This window comes from Bos indicus x Bos taurus, chromosome 14, assembly GCF_003369695.1.
Source record: "Bos indicus x Bos taurus breed Angus x Brahman F1 hybrid chromosome 14, Bos_hybrid_MaternalHap_v2.0, whole genome shotgun sequence".
Taxonomy (NCBI): Eukaryota; Metazoa; Chordata; class Mammalia; order Artiodactyla; family Bovidae; genus Bos; species Bos indicus x Bos taurus.
The window spans coordinates 61,697,622-61,718,227 of NC_040089.1; the positions used below are offsets into that span (position 1 = coordinate 61,697,622).

The 20,606-nt window shown below is 38.8% G+C and overlaps 1 protein-coding gene across 1 annotated transcript in view; it reads right to left on the minus strand.

The window, feature by feature from the left end:
* Nucleotides 1–6,904: 6,904 nt before the first annotated feature.
* ATP6V1C1 (ATPase H+ transporting V1 subunit C1) overlaps nt 6,905–20,606 on the minus strand; it is a 40,472-nt gene continuing 26,770 nt past the window's right edge. Inside the window, exons 6-13 of the mRNA XM_027561398.1 lie at nt 19,900–19,991; nt 18,519–18,617; nt 16,587–16,655; nt 12,684–12,776; nt 12,499–12,592; nt 10,529–10,626; nt 9,221–9,347; nt 6,905–7,815 (exon numbers count right to left, since the gene is read on the minus strand). Of these exons, the coding sequence (XP_027417199.1) occupies nt 7,720–7,815; nt 9,221–9,347; nt 10,529–10,626; nt 12,499–12,592; nt 12,684–12,776; nt 16,587–16,655; nt 18,519–18,617; nt 19,900–19,991 (768 nt within the window). The 3' untranslated portion in view covers nt 6,905–7,719. The remainder of the gene's footprint in view (nt 7,816–9,220; nt 9,348–10,528; nt 10,627–12,498; nt 12,593–12,683; nt 12,777–16,586; nt 16,656–18,518; nt 18,618–19,899; nt 19,992–20,606) is intronic.

Consider the following 20,606-nt stretch of genomic DNA (forward strand, 5'->3'; position numbering starts at 1 on the left):
GTCTGAGCGACCAGGGAATCCCCTGGTGAATGAACGAACTAGAGATATTCTCTATAGAGAGTGTATCTATATTCTCCACAGAGAGTGTAGAGGAGTGTCAGTGACATGTACCAAAGCAGCAGAGAGAGACCATCAGACCAGTTAATCCTCACATAGCTTATTTCTCAGACACTGCTGGGAAGGAGTGCTGACTGTTGTCATGACAACTGGCAATAGCAGAGTTCCCTGAAACAGATGTGTGACGACCCGGTAGTGGGGGAGGGGTCAGCAGCCTGCTGCAGCTAAGTCCAACTGCAAGATGAGTGGAACAAAGGAAAACACGAAAATAAAGACACTGACAGAAAAGGCCATTAAACCTTGGAATAAATAGCAAGAGTACCGAAAGGAGTAAAACCTTGAAGTGTAAAACTCCACATCTTTCATAAAGGGGAATTCAAATTAATTTTTTATCTACATTGATATAAATATATAAGAAAAGAATTGAGGGAATTTGTATGTAATTTGAAAATTTAAAAACCTGGCAGGCTTTTAAAATTTAGAAATAATAAATATATATTAGAAAAAATATATATTTATTTATATATAAATAAATATATAAATAAATATAGATCATAAAATTTATCCTTTTAAAATGTCCAGTTCAGTGTGCTGTGCTGTGCTTAGTCCCTCAGTCATGTCTGACTCTTGCGACCTCATTGACTGCCGGCCAGGCTCCTTTACCCATGGAATTCTCCATGTCAGAATACTGGAGTGGGTTGCCATTCCCTTCAGGGAATCTTCCCAACTCAGGGATTGAACCCAGGTCTCCCACACTGCAGGCCGATCCTTTACCATCTGAGCCACCACATCAGTGGGTTTTGATATATTCACAAAGCTATGCACTATAACCATTATCTAATCTCAGACTATTTTTATCACTCCTAAAAGAATTGGGTACAATTAGTAGTCACTCCCAAATCCCTCCCTCTTCCTGGTCTCTACCAACCATCAGTCTTTCTGGATCTTTGGCTTTGCCTATTCCTGACATTTCATATAAATGGAATCATACAAATATATGACCTTTTATGTCTGGCTTCCTTCACTTGGCATAATGTTTTCAAGAGTCATCCATGTTGTGGATTGGAACTTCATTCCTTTTACGGCTGAGTAATATTCCATTGTGTGGCTGTACCACAGTTTATTCACTCATCCATCATAAGTTCCTGGGCACATGTGTCGTGTCCACTTTTTGGCTATTGTAAATGATGCTGCTATGAACTTTCATGTACAGGCTTTGTAAGGATATATATGTGTGTGTGTGTGTGTGTGTGTGTGTGTGTGTGTGTGTGTGTGTGTGTGTGTGTGTGTGTTTACAATTCTCTGGGGATTATGCCTTGGAATAGAATTTCCAGTCATATGATCCTGGTGAGTTTTTAATGGGGGAATTTGCCTTCAAACTATATGTAGCTAGAGAAAAACTGATTTCAATTCACATGAGATGTAGAAAAGACAAGAAAGAAACATCAGGTAACATAAAAAATAATACTAACAATAAAAACAGCAGCTAACAAGTTAAACCCCTCTTCTGTGCCATGTGCCTTACTAGGAAGTTGGTACACACCATGAGGTTTAATTCTCACAATAATCCTAGAGTGTTGTTATAATTATCCCTCTTCTGCAGGTAAAGAAATGGGTTCAGACCCCAGGATGTCAGGCTGCCCAAGACCACACAAGAAGAGAGCACACAGATCTGAATGTGGCAGGGATGTCCAGCTCCAAGAGGCCAGCAGAGACCGCAGACTGCTGGGGCATTCCTCACCAGCACCCATGGCCTAAATTCCCCATCAGAGAGACTCTGGTCAAGTTGAAAACAAACATAAAACAATAATAAAATAATATTCTGCTTTCAGAACCCACACTGAGAAGCTAAATTAAAAAGAAGGAAAGCATCCATTTTGCACAAAGGGACATTGTTCCTGGGTAAGTGAGCTCTTCAGACCTGTGAGCAGACATTCCTCCAGCAGCAGTGCTCGGGCGCACTGAGGCTGAGCAAGGGTGGGGACAAGGCTGGCTAGGAGGCTGTCAAGAGAGCAGGGCCGGGGTGGAGAAGGGGAGGAGGAACCCCAAACGCTGGAGTGCCTGGATCAAAGGGCGAGACAAGGAACAGAGAGCAGAGGTGGGTGTGAGAGGCTGGGGTAAGGGGGTATGGAGGTTTGAGTTTGGATGTCACTCTTTCTTCCCTTGGCCAGTTATCCTGCCACTGGGTTCAAGAAGGAGGCAAAATCTGTGACAACACATCCCTGGTGAGAACCACCCGCACACAAGGTAGATGTCTGTGCACAACTTGCCTCTTTCCAAGGCCACCCTGTAAACTGCTAGACTTCTTGCTGAAGACCTGAGCTGTTCACTTTTATGAACCTCTTAAATCCCTCAAAGAGTCAAGAGACAAATAATGTCCTTCAAGAACATGTACTGAATGTCCCCTCAAAATCTCCCTCCAGAGCCTGGCATGGCAGCCGCTCTGCACACAATGAGTGCTAAGTGAGCGCTGACTGACAGGAGAAATTACATTCCCTTTAGAGCCACCCAGCTGTGTTTTCAATTCCGCTGATTCAATATTTCCCATCAGAAACAGCTTTTGGTCTTTCAATATTGCAACTGGTTTACCATCGTGCGCAGAAAGGCACAAAGTATACGCAGCTGTCTTTTGTGATCAAAGAGAAAGCTGTCTCGTGTAGCAATCTGAGGCCCATCAACAATGACCCAGAAAGCAAGCCTTTGCTCTCCTGGGAAATCAAGTCTGGCAATCAGAGTGAAAAGAAGCTGGGCTGGCTCTGCCAGTTAAGAGACAAAGAGAGCCACCAGACATGCAGCATGTTAGAACAGCAAGGGCAGAACAGCTCATTGCTCCAGTGTCCAACCTGACACAGTGCGCTAGCCACTATCACCTGTAGCTGTGCACATTAACTAAATTCAAATAAGACTACAAGGGCAGTCCCTCAGTCACCCCAGCCACACTTTAAGTGACCTGTGGCCACCTGTGATAGAGGGCACACTGGGTAGCAGAGACACAGAATGTCCATCACCATAGGAAAATCTCTTGGATAGTGCTGAACCAGACCAACCATGTGGTCAGATCTGGAAAAAAAAAAAAAGGAAAAAAATAGACACAGATGTATAGAACAGTCTTTTGGACTCTGTGGGAGAGGGCGAGGGTGGGATGGTTTGGGAGAATGACATGTATAGTATCACATGTGAAACGAATCACCAGTCCAGGTTCGATGCAGGATACAGGATGCTTGGGGCTGGTGCACTGGGATGACCCAGAGGGATGGTACAGAGAGGGAAGTGGGAGGGGGGTTCAGGATGGGGAACACGTGTACACCCGTGGCGGATTCATGTCGATGTATGGCAAAACCAATACAATATTGTAAAGTAATTAGCCTCCAATTAAAATAAATAAATTTATATTAAAAAAAAATTAGTCTATTCTGTACCCACTGACAGAAATAACAGGTTGACTTTTTTGGACCAATATCCTTAACTGTTTTCAGAATTTGGACTTCATAGATCAGTAAAATACCTCTTTCTTATTTGGGGTTGCCAAGTTTATACTTTGTCAATTAAGGCTGCCACCAGATGACTCTTAGGCCCACCAAGGCAGGCACTGTGCCTTTTCACCGCCCAGCATCATTTAGGCATATGCCCTGTACCTAAAACAATGCCTGGTGCCTGGTATGTGCTCAGTGACTGTCTGCTAAGTAAGTGATTACACAGGCACACACAGACATCCTTATTTTTTTCATGTTTTTGGTGAAAACTCTGTCACTGGCTGGCACCGGAAAGGTGTCTGGGTTCTACACACACACACACACACACACACACACACACACACACACACACACAAGGCTGGATTAAGTCACAAAATGAGTATGAGTCATCTAACATTTTCTGAGAACTTTACATGAATAAATACTTGCAACAAAATATAACAAATCAGAATGGGCTTCTCTAAACTGTATTTCACAACTAACCTGAGGGGCAGTGAAGGGGAGTGGGGAGAGACTGTTAGCTTTTCAACGGCACCAGAGTGCCCTCTTGTGGGAAAATGAAGTACTTGCGTGGTCTCAACTTTTTTTTTAAAAAAACATGATGTTTCTAGTAACACATTAAAACCTGTACTGACAAGTAATTATTCTGAGAATCAGCCCAAATATGTATACCAGTCACTGTAAAATCTGGCCAGTTGTGTTGGTGAAAAAGATAATTAAGAAAGATTTGTCACAGAACTATTCAACGAGGTCATCTACATACCTAGGAAATAGACCCATGAGAACTGCTTTTTAGGTCTGACATTCTGGTTTGTTTATCCTCTAGCTAAAAAAAGAAAACTACCACTGTCAGGTTTAAGGCAGTGTTGTACATACTGTTTACTCCACTTTTGGGCAAACATCAACAAAAATTTTTGCTGTATCCAATTTATTTTTCACTTTTGATATCATTTTTTTTTTGTTGTTTATAGAAACCATTCTTTGAAACTCTGTTATAGCTGTACTTTTACACTTTATAAGTAGTGATAAACCATACCCACAGTGGATTTTCCATTAAAAGACTAAAAATGGGACTTTGATCATTTTAGATGATTTTTGCAAATTTCAGCTTGATACTCTGTGGCCTTGCAAGGGCAATGGACACCGATGCTGGTCAGTTTTGGCCAAGGCAGAGCTTTCTGCTTCTCCTGATCCATGTAGATGTAGAATGCTGGTCTGGCTGACAGGTAGGAAAAGCTGACTTATCCATGATGATCCTATTAAGTGTGGTCTGTGTGAAATAGAGAAGAATCACTATCTGAATGAGACCTTAAGAAGCTCACAAATTTTAAAGTCAACAACCCCCTCTGGGTGGAGGGGTTCAGAAGATGAATCTTTAAAAAGCAGTCTCAGATTGCAATTGGCTGACACTAGCATCTGAGCCTCTTGTGTGCTTGTAGGCAATTCCTCAGACGTACTCCTTAGACTGTTAGCCACAGCTCTAGAGAATTTAGCAATGAATTTGCATTTTTATTAAATTCTGCAGGTAAAGAACCACTGTGGACATAATCAATTCTGAGCAACTGTTAGGAAATGTCGCTTGTGTGTGCTGCCTGCCTTCTGCTTTGTTGTAAACTTTCTTCTTCTTGTTATTTTGACCGTTCTTGCATGAAGGTTGTTGTCCTATTTCCCCTCAGTTTCATTTTTTTAATCTAGCTAAACAATCCCGGGGGGTATTCTCTACTGCTAATCACTTCCATGGTTTTATTCTGTTTCCTTTTTCCTCTCACAAGTCACTGGACTCGGATCTAAGAATATTCTATGGGTTAATCTGCCAGTAAATAAAATAGTTCTGATGTGTTGTATTTCCTTTTTAAAAAGGCCAGAATTACATTCATATATTAAAATAAAGCTATCCATGCTAGCAAAATAAAGACCATAAAAAACTTTACAATACTGAAATGGGTAGACTTCAATTTAGAGACAAGAACTGAATTAGAGCAGTTTTCAACAAATTTCCTCTGGAATACTGTTACAGACTTTCTAGGACAAACCATCCTTTACTAATGTTAACAGGAAACAATAACCACATTTCTTCTAAAGGCCAGCACGGTTTTCACTATAAGCTATTCCACAGTATTTGTGTATACCACGTTTAACCTTGTGTGTGCGTGCTAAGTCGTTTCAGTTGTGTCCAGCGCTCTGCGACCCTATGGACCGCAGCCCGCCAGGCTCCTCTGTGCATGGGATTCTCCAGGCGTGAACACTGGAGTGGGCTGCCATGCCCTCCTCCAGATCTTCCTAACCCAGGGACAGAACCCGAGTTAGTATCTCCTGCGTTGGCAGATGGGTTCTGTACCCCTAGCGCCACCCGGGAAGCCATTTTAACCTTGTGTACATGTTAATTTCCAACATTTGGGGCTATTTAAAGTGAGAGCAAAGAACAGTTCACATCTGCTGAGTATCTGTTACATACACAATATTACTTTAAAGGTACTACTTGATACATGCTCATTCAGAAAGCTCCACCCAGAACACACAGTGTCTGCTTAAGGGCGACTCCAGCAAGTAGGAAAATCTTCCAGGCCGAATAACTAGCACGGAACACCTGGGCACATCATCCAAATGTCTGGGCCAAAGAGTAACACAGCTCATTATCTGATGACCCACACTCCATGCCTTTTCCACATCACTGTCTATCTTGAAAAGAGATTATGGAATGTGCTTGCCTCAGTCATTCAGCGCCTACTAGAGACTGGGGGCATGGGAGGAAGAGAAAGAGCCAAGTGGTCAGAAATCTTAGGCTCTGAAGAGTCGGACACGACTGAGTGACCAAACAACGAACACTAGGTAACCAGAAGAGTGAGTGAGAGTATGTGTGGTATGATCCTATTTTTATTTAAAAATAAACTGTGTGGACAATGTATGTTATAGAGATATAGGAGAAAACCAGAAAAACGATGTAAAAACTTCCTTGCAAAGAAGAAATTGAGGGGGCTGGAGGGGTGGCCTCATGTTTTACTTTATAGAAGTCTGGATTTGTTTGAAGTTAACCATTACTTCTGACTTAACAATATACAATTTTGAAACCAAATGGATTTAGGAGGCTAATTTTCTAGGTGGAATATGATAGTTTAGAAATGCCCTTAAAATGTAAAAACCTCTTTCATTTACAAGCCTGTGAGGCCATGATAAAGGGAACACTGCCACAAAACCTGATTTCAAAAGCTCACTCAGGACATTACCCTGTCTTATTCCAGAGATCTATAAGGCTAGCCATGCCTCTTTTCAAACTGTATCAAAAATAACACAGATGTCAAGATGAGGGCAAAATTAACAATCTTAAAAAACAAACATAAAATAAGGACTTAAGACAAAACAGACGACTAAAGCAGCAGAGTTCTACTAAACTTTATTCAAAACTGACCCTACTTCCTACTTGAGGTACCCCAAAGTCTAGTGTGCAAATATAAATACCCATCACATGTTCAAAAATAATCTTCCAATTGGTGCTCTGACCCAGCTTTGGCACACGTGAATCATCATGCATGTCAGCCACGATGGTCACCTCTTGGTATATATAGCACAATCCTGAAGTGGCACAGCGAGTCAGCCATGACACCATTTATTAAGCTCTCACTGAACTGTATTCTTGGAAGTTACACACACCACAACCCACCTTTGCACAGGTAATTTTATTCTCTCCTGTGGGTGTCAACAGTGCTCAGAGATTGTAATTTGAAACATTCAGAAAGCACATACCTGAATATTGTCACATTTCTTTACATCACGATTCAGTAACTATTAAACAATTATGTCTACTAAATACAGTGAACAAAATGGCATAACTGTTTACACCATTCCCTTGTAAACAAGGCTTTTGTCACAATAGTAACAAATGGAATTAATGCATACCACAATATGGATGAGGAAAGACCTTTTTAAATAAACCATTCAGTTCATAAATAAACTCTGATTTTTTTTTTCAGTACACATTTACAGACCTGATCAATAAAAAGAAACAAGACATGTAGTTTCCTTTTAAAAAGAAAATGTTGCGAAATGGACCTCTAGCGGAGAAGGCGCCTAGGAGAGGAGGTAAGAAGCAAGCAAGGGGTGAAAGAGAGTTACAAGTACAGCCCCACGGCAGCCTATGTCTGTTAGCAAACACCGACACGACACGAGGACAGGGCCGTCTGGAGGGCTCATTTTACTTGAATTCCAGCAAGTTGCAATCGATCTTATAGTACACATAGGGGTAGTATTCCTGTTGACTCAGGTTTAAGCCTGGAATATCCATAGGAGCCTACGGAAAAGTCAGATGATTATTCAACTAAGTACTTAGAGAAATGAAAAAAGAAAAAGAATATTACCATTCACAGGCCTACCTTGGAGATAGCAGATTCTGATCCAGACCACCGCAATTAAGCAAGAGTTACCATAAGCCAAGTCACAGGAATTTTTTGGTTTCCCATTGCGTATTAATGGTATGTTTACACTTACTATAGTCTACTAAGTGTGCAATGGCCTTTTGTCTTAATAAACAAGTACCCAATCTTAATTTAAAAATACTTGATTGTTAAAAACTGAGAACCATCATCTGACAATACATGGTTGCCACAAACCTTCAATTTGTAAAAAAATGCAGTTTTGCAAAGTTCAATAAAATGAAGCACAATGAAATGAGGTATGCCTGTACCTTCTTAATGAACTGGGCTAAGTTTATACATTTTTCCTAATTTAATCTGAGTTTGACATTGTTAACTCCATTTTGCAATAAGGAAACAATCTCAGAAAGGCTGACCTGCCCTGGGAAACAGAGCAAGTGAGTAGTAATGCCAGATTCAAGTACTCTGCCCTCAATGGCTGTGTGGGTTTAACCGTGACTCCACCGTCCTTTTCTATGCATACTGTATAAAATTACTTTTTTAGTCTCAGGCTTGGGGTATTGAGTTTATGAGATACAAGGCTTATAAAATGATGGATAAAAATAAACCAACTGTGATTTTTACTGATACCACTTACTACGTATGCATGTTATAAGAATTTACTGGTATAAAATTCTGCATCAGTTGGACTTTACATATTATCAACAATTCCATGAAAATTTGGAGTCATTTCCTGCCTTTTCTTCCATTAAAAAAACCTTGATTTTTCTCCTACGGGTTCTAACTAATGCACATGTGAAATACTGCCATTCTAAACTAGAGGAAAAATATCAGCAAGCTATTTGAAACAAAAAATATAAAAGCCTGCTACAATTTTAAACAGCAACAACAAAAAGAACACATTGTTGTATGCTTTTGCATGCATAAATGTTCATACATTTCTGTTTTAAAAAAGATATAAACATACACCATTTTAGAGAAATGATAATTCTCTTTAAAAATGCCCATCTATTGACTCTGCTACTTCTACCAGATAAAGTTACAGTAATGACTTATTTTCTTCCTCTCTGCAATCTGTAATTCTTGTAAACAACTAGTATCATTGCTTGTGTGGTCTCTCTGCAGCTATAAACATCAGATCTACAGCAAGACAATGACTGGCTCTTAGAAATACCAAGGAGCAACTACTATAAAATGGAGTAAGCAAGGTAAATTATTTACTAACAAATTGAGAATCTTAAAGCAATTACATAACATCTTCTTCCAATAATTTTTTTCTGAAATTCATCCAGTTCCTATTTTACCAGGTTAATAAATACTTACATCAATAATAGCTGCTGCGCTGCTGTCTAGATGTTTATACAATTCATATAATACTTCTCTCAGTTTCTTCATTGTTTTCTTATTGGGTTGAAGGAGCATTGCTTGGAAGTTCACTGGCAAGCCATACCTTATAAGGAAGCAGACATACAGGATGTAACACAAGCAAACATATGCAGAGATTTTCTGCTTAAAAGCAAGTATTCTCATACTCTTCTTTAATCACTGTTAATGGGGAGAGGGTGCCTCATTTTAATAACCACCTTTACAAGTTCAGAAACTCACACCTTCTCTGGTCCTCACTGTCCATTAGAAATCTTTAAAATGAGAGCCAACTGTCCACTAGGAATTACTTTTAATTAGTCTTCAATTTTTAAGGTAATTTATGCCCACCCTCAGCAGACAGTGATAATATGTCAACAGTACAGGCCTCTAAGTATCTGCAGGGAACTGGCTCCAGGACCTCTGTGAACACCAAAACCCAAGGGTGTTCAAGTCTCTTAAATAAAATGGTGTAAGATTTGCATATAATCTACATATATCCTCCCATATACTTTAAATCATTTCTAGGTTACTTATAATACAATGTAAATGCTATGTAATTCGTTGTAAATAAAATGCAAACGCTATGTAAATCATCGCTAGTGCCCAGGAAATTGAAGTTTTGTTTTTTGGAACTTTCTGGAATTTCTTGTTCAAATATTTTCAATCCACAGTTGGTTGAGTCCATGGATTTGGAACCCAAGAATATGGAGAGTCAACTATTGATTCCTTTATGATAATAAAGAATATGGGGGAAAAAAAGCATGAGATTACCCATCTACTACGGAAATTCAAAGAAATTTACAAATAGCATGATGGCAGATAAGTATTTTGAACTATTTCTAATATGAGCAACGTGTACAAAGCATCACAAGATGGTTGACATTTTAAGTATCTCAAAGTAATAAAATATTTTAGGCTACTATGAAACGAGGACTTCAAATAAGGTTACTGTGTATCAAACTACATGTAAAATCTGTGATAGGTCTTTTAAACAAACACTAATATTCATAACCTACGTTTAACTTAAGCACAGAATATGGAAAGAACCAGAGCACAGCAGCATGATCTTTTTCTAAACTCGGTATCAAGGGCAAGACCAACATGCACGTCATAAGCAGTATGATACTGACAATCTCTCCCTCATGAGTAGCCCTTTGGTTTCCCCAAATCAATTTCCTATTAGCAGACTGCATTTCAATAAAGAGGTGCAATGCCAAGGGATCTACACATTCTTTAGTTCCAAGTTTCTCAATGAGCTTTCTTTACCTCAAAACAGACTCAACAAAAACCCTCAGAGCTTTCACATGAATCCATGCAATAAACGCCTCACTGAAATTCACTTTCAGCCACCGTACCAGTGGTCCCTATAGAAAGAAAGAAAAGAATCACCACAAATTTGGTCTTCAAAATGGCAGTTAGAAATCAGATAAATCAAGTATTTTTAAAGCAGTGACTATCCAGTGAGAATCTTAAGGAGAATTCAGTCACATTATGTGTCTGTGTGCTTAGTCACTCAGTCATGTCCAACTCTTTGCGACCCCACAGACTGCAGCCCGCCAGGGTCCTTTGTCCATGCGGATTCTCTAGGCAAGAATACTAGAGTAGGTAGCTATTCCCTTCTCCAGGGAATCTTCCCAACCCAGGGATCGAACCCAGGTCTCCTGCAGTGCAGGCAGATTCTCTACCATCTGTGCTACCAGGGAACCCCCAATCACATTGTAATTCACTTTAAAAATGTTTCATTATTCTCATATCTTGCATACTTTACCTTACATTAGATGAAAAGGTTAGCTACTACTGTGTAACCTCAGTAAATACAAATATCCATTGACTCTATTCACTACACAGAAAAGGCATGTATGTGTGCATGTATGTGTGTGTGTGTATTTTTCTTTTTTGCGGCCATGCTGTGCAGCTTGCAAATCTTAGTTCCCTGATCAGGGATCAAACTCATGGTCCCTGTAGTGAAAGTGCATAGTACTAACCACCAGGACTGCCAGGGAATTCTTAAAAAGGCATATACTATAGTGAAGTCATTTAAAATGATACAGAATATACAAGTGTCCTATAGATTTGAAAACCAAAGTATAAAAATCTAAATTTACTATCCAATACTGTTAAACATTTAATACGTTCAAAATAGAATTTAATTACAAACAACTTCCTTGGAAACAGAAAAAATAGTTATGTAGTAAGTCATTTAATATTTCTAAGTATTAGTTTTCTCATCTGTAAAATCAGGGGGTTGACTTAGATCCCTAAAACCTGCTCATTATGTTCTAATTTCTTAATGATTCTATTATGTATTGACAGCATAAATTCTTTATGAACTTATTAAACTATTCAGTATTATTCCTAGTACTAAATAAAAACACTTCTTTAAAGAAACAAACTTCAAACAACTTATTACCATTTCTCCATACTCAAAAGACACACACGATCAGTTCAGCTAACAGTTATTTGGGTAATATTACTAGGCTCATTTGGATATAGCCATCAATTTACACAAAAAGGATAACAACACAACAAAGTGAAAGTCTTTGGTTAAAATATCTGTTCTTTTAGGGTACTGGATCTCCCCCCCAACCAGCTGCTTTTATTTGACATTACTTCATTAGGGTTAGTTTTCTTCCAACTGAGATGTTAGGGTTTATAAAGCACTTGGAAATAGTTGTAAATGGAATGTGCTTTCGTTTCCCCTTGCATTGTAAGAGAAACACGTGTTCACTCTTCATGTTTCCCCTTCCATACACTCTTTAATCTTCACAAAAATCCTTTACTTGAGGATGGCAAGTCCACACTATCTTTCACTCACAATTCCATCCCTGTTCTCCACCGTGCCTAGAACATACTAACTCACCAATGGTTTACGTACAAATTCCTTCAGTAAAAGACTACAGCATTAAAAAAAAAAATTCTGCCTCAAGAAAATGAAATTTCCTACTGAAAAGAGAGAATAATTACTTAACTAAAATGACCCCTCACTATAGGAGCATTAATCAAAACACTGTATTTAAAATTAACTTTTGATACAGACTTAGAGGGATTAATTTTAAAATATACATTTTAAGATAACAATTCACAGATCTCAGCTTGCTTAGAGAAAACTCATTTTGACTATTTAATAGAAAAAAATAACTAAAATCAAAATCAGAAAAGTTTTTTCTTTTAAAGAAAAGCAGTACCAGTTTTTCTTCTGCTTAACACTGATTATATTAAATATTAAAAATACCTACAAATTGCTTTTTCTTGTCAGTAGAAAGCCTGTTCATTTCTTCTTTGTCTGCTTTCATCTCCTCTTCATTATACTGGAAGTCACGGACGATGAATCTAAATTAGGAAAAAAAAGAAAACCAAAATTGTCCACAGGAAGTATAGATAATCTAACAAATTTAAAAAACTTTTAAAATAATAATCTTACTTGTTTTCCCTGGCTTTGTGTCTGAAGTCATCAACTGCCTTCCTAAACAAGGTGACATTACATAGGTAACTGTCTTGGTCCTCTGAGAGAACACTAGAGAAAGAAAGACAAAGTCCATTTAAAGCTTTATATTTATTGCTCACATTCATATTGAGGGCAGAATTCAGAAACAGGGAGGAGGAAGAACAAACAGAAAGGTATGGCAGCCCTTCCTGAACCCCTCAGTGCTTTTCAGCTGTACTGCCTCAAATGCTGAGGACACTCAGTCTTTATGTTTTTACTTACAGTGTCTTAACAGGCCCCTCGTACATTTCTTCCTCACCAACAAAATTAAGCATTAACTCAAGGAAAGCTTCCAAACCCTAAGACCATGATTTTCCATCTGTATCAGCAGCAGGCCAGCCAAGGACAAACTGTCCAGCAGCTGCTTGTTTTCCAGACTCTCCCTGCTTCCCGGCTAAACACCCTCTTCTCTTTTGCAATCTGAATTCTCTCCTCTTCTTTCCGGCCCTGCCCCCAGAGGCCTGGCCCTCCCCTTTTAATTTGTGCCCTCTCGAGACTATTACACTTAGTTCTTTTACCCAGTGCCCATCAAATCCAAAGCAAGGCAGCTACCAAGTAGGCAGAACTTGATTTAAAAACGGAGGCAGAAGTCAAGTGGGGATAACTGTTTGTGAGCTACAGGTCTGAGTCTCCAAACTCTCTGCATTCAATTCTACTGTTGTGTACAAGCAGTAACAGTACATTCTCACCCGTGTAACCAAGCCAAGACGAAACTAAGAGTCAGTGCTTTTCAGCTGTCTCATGGCATTTTCAGTCACCCACATGTGTGGCAGTGCTTCTGGAGCTTACAAGCTCTTCTGTTCTCTTCTTACCTCTCTCCCAAGGCTCAGTTCTGCCATCTGCTCTGCTCCAATCAACTGACCCATTTCACTGCTGAAGCATCTTTCCTGCTTTTCTTCATGAATTATCTTTGCTAACCCGGCTCCAAAGCACAGATGAAACTTTTCTCTGCACAATGGCTAGTGTCATCTTTTTCTAGGTCCTCCTTGCTAGCATCCTCTGCTTCATCTAGAACTCCAGCTCCCTGAACAAAAAAGCTTCTGTGAAGCACCACCAAGTGTGTGGTGCTGCTTCCCACAACAGAGAAAAGGCCAAGTCAACCAATGATCTGACCCAACTAGTTTATCTGAACAGGCAAAAGTAGAGACAAACAGCTAAGCGGTAATTGTGAAAGTATATGTGAAAAGCACCTCTTTTTGAACAGTTTTTCCAACAGAAAGAAGCAGAACAATAGTCTGGCTTCCACTTCTTTGGCTGTGTGAACTCTGATGCGGCATGTATACACGTCTTTGCACTCAGCCACCCAATGACGGCAGCATTTCACATGGTCCAATCTTTCAAGATTTATGAACATTTTGCAAATAGCTAGATTTTGTGTTTAAGTGAAATTATTTAAGTTTGAAGATGGTCTTTTTCAATCTATTCTCCCTCAAAAGTCCACTTTCATCTTCACTGCTTCCAAGAGTAATCACTCAAGTATTGTGCCAAAGAGCAACAAGTGACAACGTTGCTACCTAAAATTCACTTTAAAATAAGGCACTTAGAATAATGACTAGCACATAGTAATTACTCAAAAATGTTACTTATTAGGATAAGCAAAACATCCAGCATTAGCTCATAGAGCTCTTTCCTAAACCGTGTATAGCATTTCAGACTGACTCACTAAGATGTGTCTGCCTCACATAAACTAACCATCCTCTTCAGGGCTGGCCGAGCTACTGCCCTGTTCTTAATGACTCAAATGCCTTTTCAAGGAGGTGATCTGAAATCAGTCTTTAGAACTGCTAAGCAGATGAACAGATGTTTTCACTGAGTGAGGAAGAGCTGGAGGCACTCAGGCGGTCAGTGGACACTTGGGGGTCATTCAGAAGATAGGTATCGCCTATACTCAACTGGCAGCATCTGAAACTTTTTCCTTTAAACTACTAAAGTGATTTTCAAAAGATGTAAATCTCTGAAGGAATATTTCTGAAGTCCGTCTTCCTGAGTAAACCTGGGCTCACATGCCACTCCCCTGGGCTCAGCTCTCCACAGCCCAGGAGGGCATGTCATGCGCACTGCGTCCTCTCTCTCCTCCTCCCCCACCCCCAAATGTCAAGCCAATCTCTGTGGCTTTAATGGGCTCCAAAGAACAAGGTTTAAGAACGTGTCATCCGTCCGGATAAACAGCTTCAGAGGAAAACCAGTATCAAGACACAACCTCAATCTTCAGTTTACCATGTGAAGGGCCAGTGTGAATGGAAAGCACTCCCCAAAAATGGGAAAAAAATTCACAATGAGTACAGGTTTGTGGTTTTGTTCTCAAAAAAAGAAGTCAACATTTATGAAACTGCAAGATTCATATTACCTTCTACTTTACATATCTTCTCAAAATTATTTGTCTATTTTTTTTTGGCTGTGCTAGGTCTTCACTGGTGCGAGGGCTTTTCTCCAGTTGCGGCAAACGGGGGCTACTTCTCATTGTGGTGCTCTGGCTTCTCACTGAGATGGCTTCTCTTGCTGCAGAGCACCAGCTCTAGGAATGTAGGCTTCACTAGTTGCAAAGTGTGAGCTCGTAGTTGTGGCGACAGGCTCAGCTGCTCCATGGCATGTGGGATCCTCCCAGACCAGGGATTGAACCCATGTCTCCCACACTGGCAGGCGGATTCTTTACCACTGAGCTAACAGAGAACTCCAACTTCATATATCTCATCGAGTCTTAAAAGGACCTCATAATGTGTACAGCAAAGGTGTGATGCTCATTTTACAAAGAAAATGAGGCCCAGAGAAGTTAAAAGACTTACCCTAGGTCACACAGCAAGTTGGTAGCAGAACCAGCAAAAGAACTCAAGATTCCTGGGTCCAGGACTCTTTCCATTATACTAAGCTACCTCCCATATGACACAATGAAACTGGAAAAGAAAATACTTCATCGGCCTGGCCTTACTACCACCACTTCTCTACTACCTCCCAGACTTTCCTTTCATCCTGCTGACACCTCTTGAGGAATATACACACAAAAGAATTCTTCGGGGAGCATACACACTGTACTTATATTTTCTTGGCAAGTATCTCATGTGGAAAGGCAGAATACAGGAAAAGATGACATGTTATAATGCCATGAGCGCACAACTTGCAGTGAAAAGACCTCAATTTTTAGTCCTAACTTTGCCATTTGACACTTTTATGGCCATATGCTTTAGGCCACAACTTAACTCTTGTGCATTTTTTACTTCATCTATGAGAAAAAGTGTAACAACTGCCCAAACTACTTCACAGAAGTGTTGTAAATATCAAATTAGACAATGAATATTAACCTGTAAGTTCAAAAATGCTTAATAATTTTTTTTTTTCCCAAAGGAAAGTACAGGCTAGGTAGAATCTATGCTCACTGGAAAGTGATAGTAAATATCTGCAGACCAACACAGTAGCCTAGTAGCCATTTTGGTATACTTCCTTGACAAGATAAATGGGGAATTAGAGACACACAGTAGGTATGAGATAAGTACTGAAAGAAGGATCTTGAGAAGGTTGTACAGCAGAAAAAGTACCACACAGGAGACCTGGGTTTTGGTTACAGCTATGCCACGTATGAGATATGTGACTCTGAGCAAACCACTTCAGCTCTGTGGCCTCAAACTTCCACATCTATCAACATGAGTGGGTTGGTGAGACTGTGCAAAGGCCCTTCCAAGTCTAAAATTATAATAACTAGAGTTAATATAATTCATTTATTAGGTGAAAAAGATGGTTCCAAAACTATAAAATTTACCACAAAGAAAAGATAAAGATATTTCCTAATCCAACACCCAGACTACAAAGGAATTCTGGGCGAGAGCAGGCTGTAAGGCTACTACTTACTTGCTAGACCTTGGAACTACCATTTCAGCTAGTGTCTCATACTGCTTAATCCAGTCGTTGTGGTTTAACCTGCAGAAAAGGTACAATTAAGTTACCAGAAGAGAAAAACAAGTCCTACTTCCTGCCAGACCCAGAAAGAGAAAAAATTATGTGACAAACTATATATATATATAATTCAACTATATATATATAGTAAATATATCTCAAATCTATCTAACAAAAGAAAAATCAAGTTTCCTACAGAGAATGAATTCAAATACATTGAATGGTGAAGGAGGAAACATAACGCACCATCTCTTACATCTAGTAACTACTGCAAAAGAGGCACACCCTAGAACTCAGTTTGGAAAAGAAGCAAAGCAAAATGGAGATTTGAAATTATTTTCAAACTTTAGGGTTAATTTATATTACCTCACTAAAAAGAAAAGAAGAAAGCAAATAAGGAAGTAAGAGAGAGAGAAATGAGAGAAAGAGAGAGAGAGAGAAGCCATGTTGAAATCACTAACACTTTTATTCAGTGGCCATTCAGAAGCGCTGGGAGAAGGCACGTTTACTGAAGCACAGGGTACCAGGAAGCACTGAGTCAACAAAGCGACAGTAAACCAAGCTGCCACAGAGCATTGTGCAACAGCCTTCCTTCCTTCTCTAGAGACCACTGGCTTTCGTGGGTGTGGCAATATAAAATAAAGAACTGTATCGATAGTATTGTAGCCAGGATAATAAATAAGCCACTATACAAGGTACCCTAGGTCTGACCCTAGGTTTCCAGTACAGTGTACAGAAAACTATGAAAATTTCTTGTCTTAAACACAAATTTTAAACAAAGGTTGCATAAGACAAATCTTTTCTCTGGACAACGGTTATTTCCATGCATAGTATAAAAACACACATACACAGACATTTTTCAGAAATAATCAGTATTTTCTTATTCTGCAGTAAGCGGGGAAAGGCAAAAATCAGATGATACTGTCGCCACTGTAAATTAAATGGAGGTGCTTTCCCGCCCCTTTCCAGGAGGCATCATTTTCCTATATTCCCAGTTTCCTAGCCAGATAAAAATGGAGAGCACAGCAAAATAAGACTTTATGAATAATGCTGACAAGAGTCCCCAAATCTCCCACGCCAGTTTGGATCCCCCAATGATTTCCTGATGGTAAGATTTCAGTGCAGGTCAGAAATGAAACCATTAACAGGATTTTCCGCCACCCACCCACACATACAGAATTCTAACCTTCAAAAGATTTCATTTTATCAAGATTAACTATGCCCAAATGTTAATTAATACAGAAGGCCTAATCTAGAGGAGATTTCAAAGAATTATCCAACCTAAACTATGGCCATAACCTGTACCTGTTTTTGTAAATAAAGTTTTACTGACACCAGACATATCACTTCATGCACACAGTGGGGATGGCTGCTTTTAGCTACAACCACAAAGCTGACGTGGCAGAGTTGAGTAGCTGTATCACAAACCATATGGCCTGCAAAGGGTAAAATACTATTCGGCCTTTTATATAAAAGATATGTTAACCTTTGATCTAATCCAATCCTTTACTTCTTAAAGGGGTTAATTTATCCTAATCAATCATAAAGATTTTTCAGAAAAACAAAGAACTTCCTATTTTGAAATATCTAAAAACAGTATTTTTTTAAAAATCCAATAGTTTAGCATTATTTAATTTTTTAATGGTCAACTCTACTAAGTTGAACTTGATTTAGAATCTCAGTTTATAACTGACATCTCTATTACCAGGTTACGAACTAAATTCCACTGTATGTGCCATATGAGTATATGTTGGTTGACAGAACAAATGACAAGGTGATATTCCATTCACACTCGGGTTTTGTGGAAAACTTCAAATTACAGTATCAGGCACTAACATTTTTCTTGTATTTTAATAAGTAAAAACCTTTTGTAATGAAAAGACATACTTGGGAACTACGACCAGTAACGTGACGAGATACTCTGAGTCAAGAACAAAGTCATCCTTCTTCACAATTTCTGCTAGACTTCGAGTTAGCAAACTCCCTCTGAGGAATAAGAAAAAGATCATTAGGCTGATAATTATGTGGTTCCATAACACAAGTAAAGATACAGCAGGCTAAGTATAGTTACATATACTACACATACATCTCAAGAGAGATTAGCCTGAGTTAACATTTTTTATTTGATGTATCAAGAAGCCAAAATTTAGCTGAATATTTCCCATATCTAAACCCAAAGAAATGTCAAAATTTTATCAGAATTTGCCTCTAGTGTCTCCCTTTGTGTTTGTTTTAATTATTATAACTCAGTTCTTCTCTTGATTATATATATATAATGTCTTAACTGGGAAAGTGTTATTCATTAGGCATCAATTAAAGTCTACCTCACCATAATTATGCAATCGTATCATCTAAGCACAACCTTTGATTTTCCTCCCTCTCCTTGGGTATCAATTTTGGTTAGTTAACCCAACAATCAACTCTTTGAATGCAAGTCTTCACTTGGTCTCCCAGTAGATTCACACTGAAAATGACTTGCCCTGTTTGCACCCCTGACAGGACGACTCAGTTCTGCCTCTGGGATACGAATGTATACCTTGAAGAGTTAAGTGCTTAAGGCTACACCTGTAGTAGTCATACTACAGTGAGATCAACCATAAGAAGAGTATTCTATTTTAAGAAAACCTAACATAAAAAATTGAAACATAAAAACAGATAAAAATGGAAACACTGGAAAACAGATAAATTAAAGAATGAGAATTACATAAAAAAGGATTTTTCTATATAATTCTTTTAAGCAGCAGATAATTGCTATGTAATTAAATTATGATTTAATTTAAAACAATTAACTTTAGATAATTTTTACAGTGAAAAATCAGATGGATAAAGGATAAACCAGGACCCAGCTCAGAAGTATTATGTATGAAACGAGCATAATAAATCAGCCTCACATCTGTTTTGACTAGCCTGAAATAATGAGTTTTTCTCCATGAAGTGAAAAAATACCACCTGACTACAGAAACGGCACACACTGGAACTTACTAAAACCCCCAGCAACAGTTTATCCGCAACATACGCTACACAGCGGTCCTCGACATTTTCGGCACTGGGGACCAGTTTCATGGAAGACCACTTCCCATGGACCAGGGAGGCGGGGCCGGGTGGCTCAGGGTGATTCAGCCTGTTACATTTATTGTGCACTTTATTTCTAGTATTACTACATCAGCTCCAGCTCACATTATCAGGCATTAGATTTCAGAGGTTGGAGACTCCTGTGCCACAGCGCTTCTCCAATTCTAAATTATTCACATATAGTTGACATGCTTACGCGTTCTTTCGTTCCAAATTCTGAAGATTCCCTTTCAGGTTGTTGTATGCGGATGCTCGAGATTTCAGGTCATTGTCAATCTGAGTGACACCCTTTACAGAAGAAAGAAGAGAAATAGGGAGAATCTTCCTAAATCTGCCTCTACTAATACAATTAAAGTAGTTGTGCTGAAACTTTAAAAAACAAACCCACCACCAGTTCCTGATGTAATAATATTCTATTATTTTAAAGGCATTATTTTTAAAGGTCATTAAAAAAATAACCTACTTCATTTTTAATAACTATGGGAATTTTCATATAATCTTTTCTACTAAAGATAATGTTTTATCTACATGTATTTTTATTATTGTTACTATATTCTTAAACCATGTAAATGAAATCTAGATCATTGATTAAAGACATGACTAATTGGAAGGTTTTAATACACAAGTCTAAAGAGTTAATTTCCAAAGGAACGAAATCATACAGAGTTTTGCTGTTTATAACACCACCATTCTTACACAAAACATTTTTGCAATGAAGTTAACATTTTGCTTCAACTTATTTATAAATGTTACACAAGCTAATTTTTCAAAAATATGATTAAAACTACTAACAATTTAAGGAGAAGACACAAAGCAGTAGATTTAACACTTGAAGAACTAATTTCAACTTAGCTCTACCATTATCAGCCATGTGGCACGCTGGGGTAAATCACGTCACCTCTC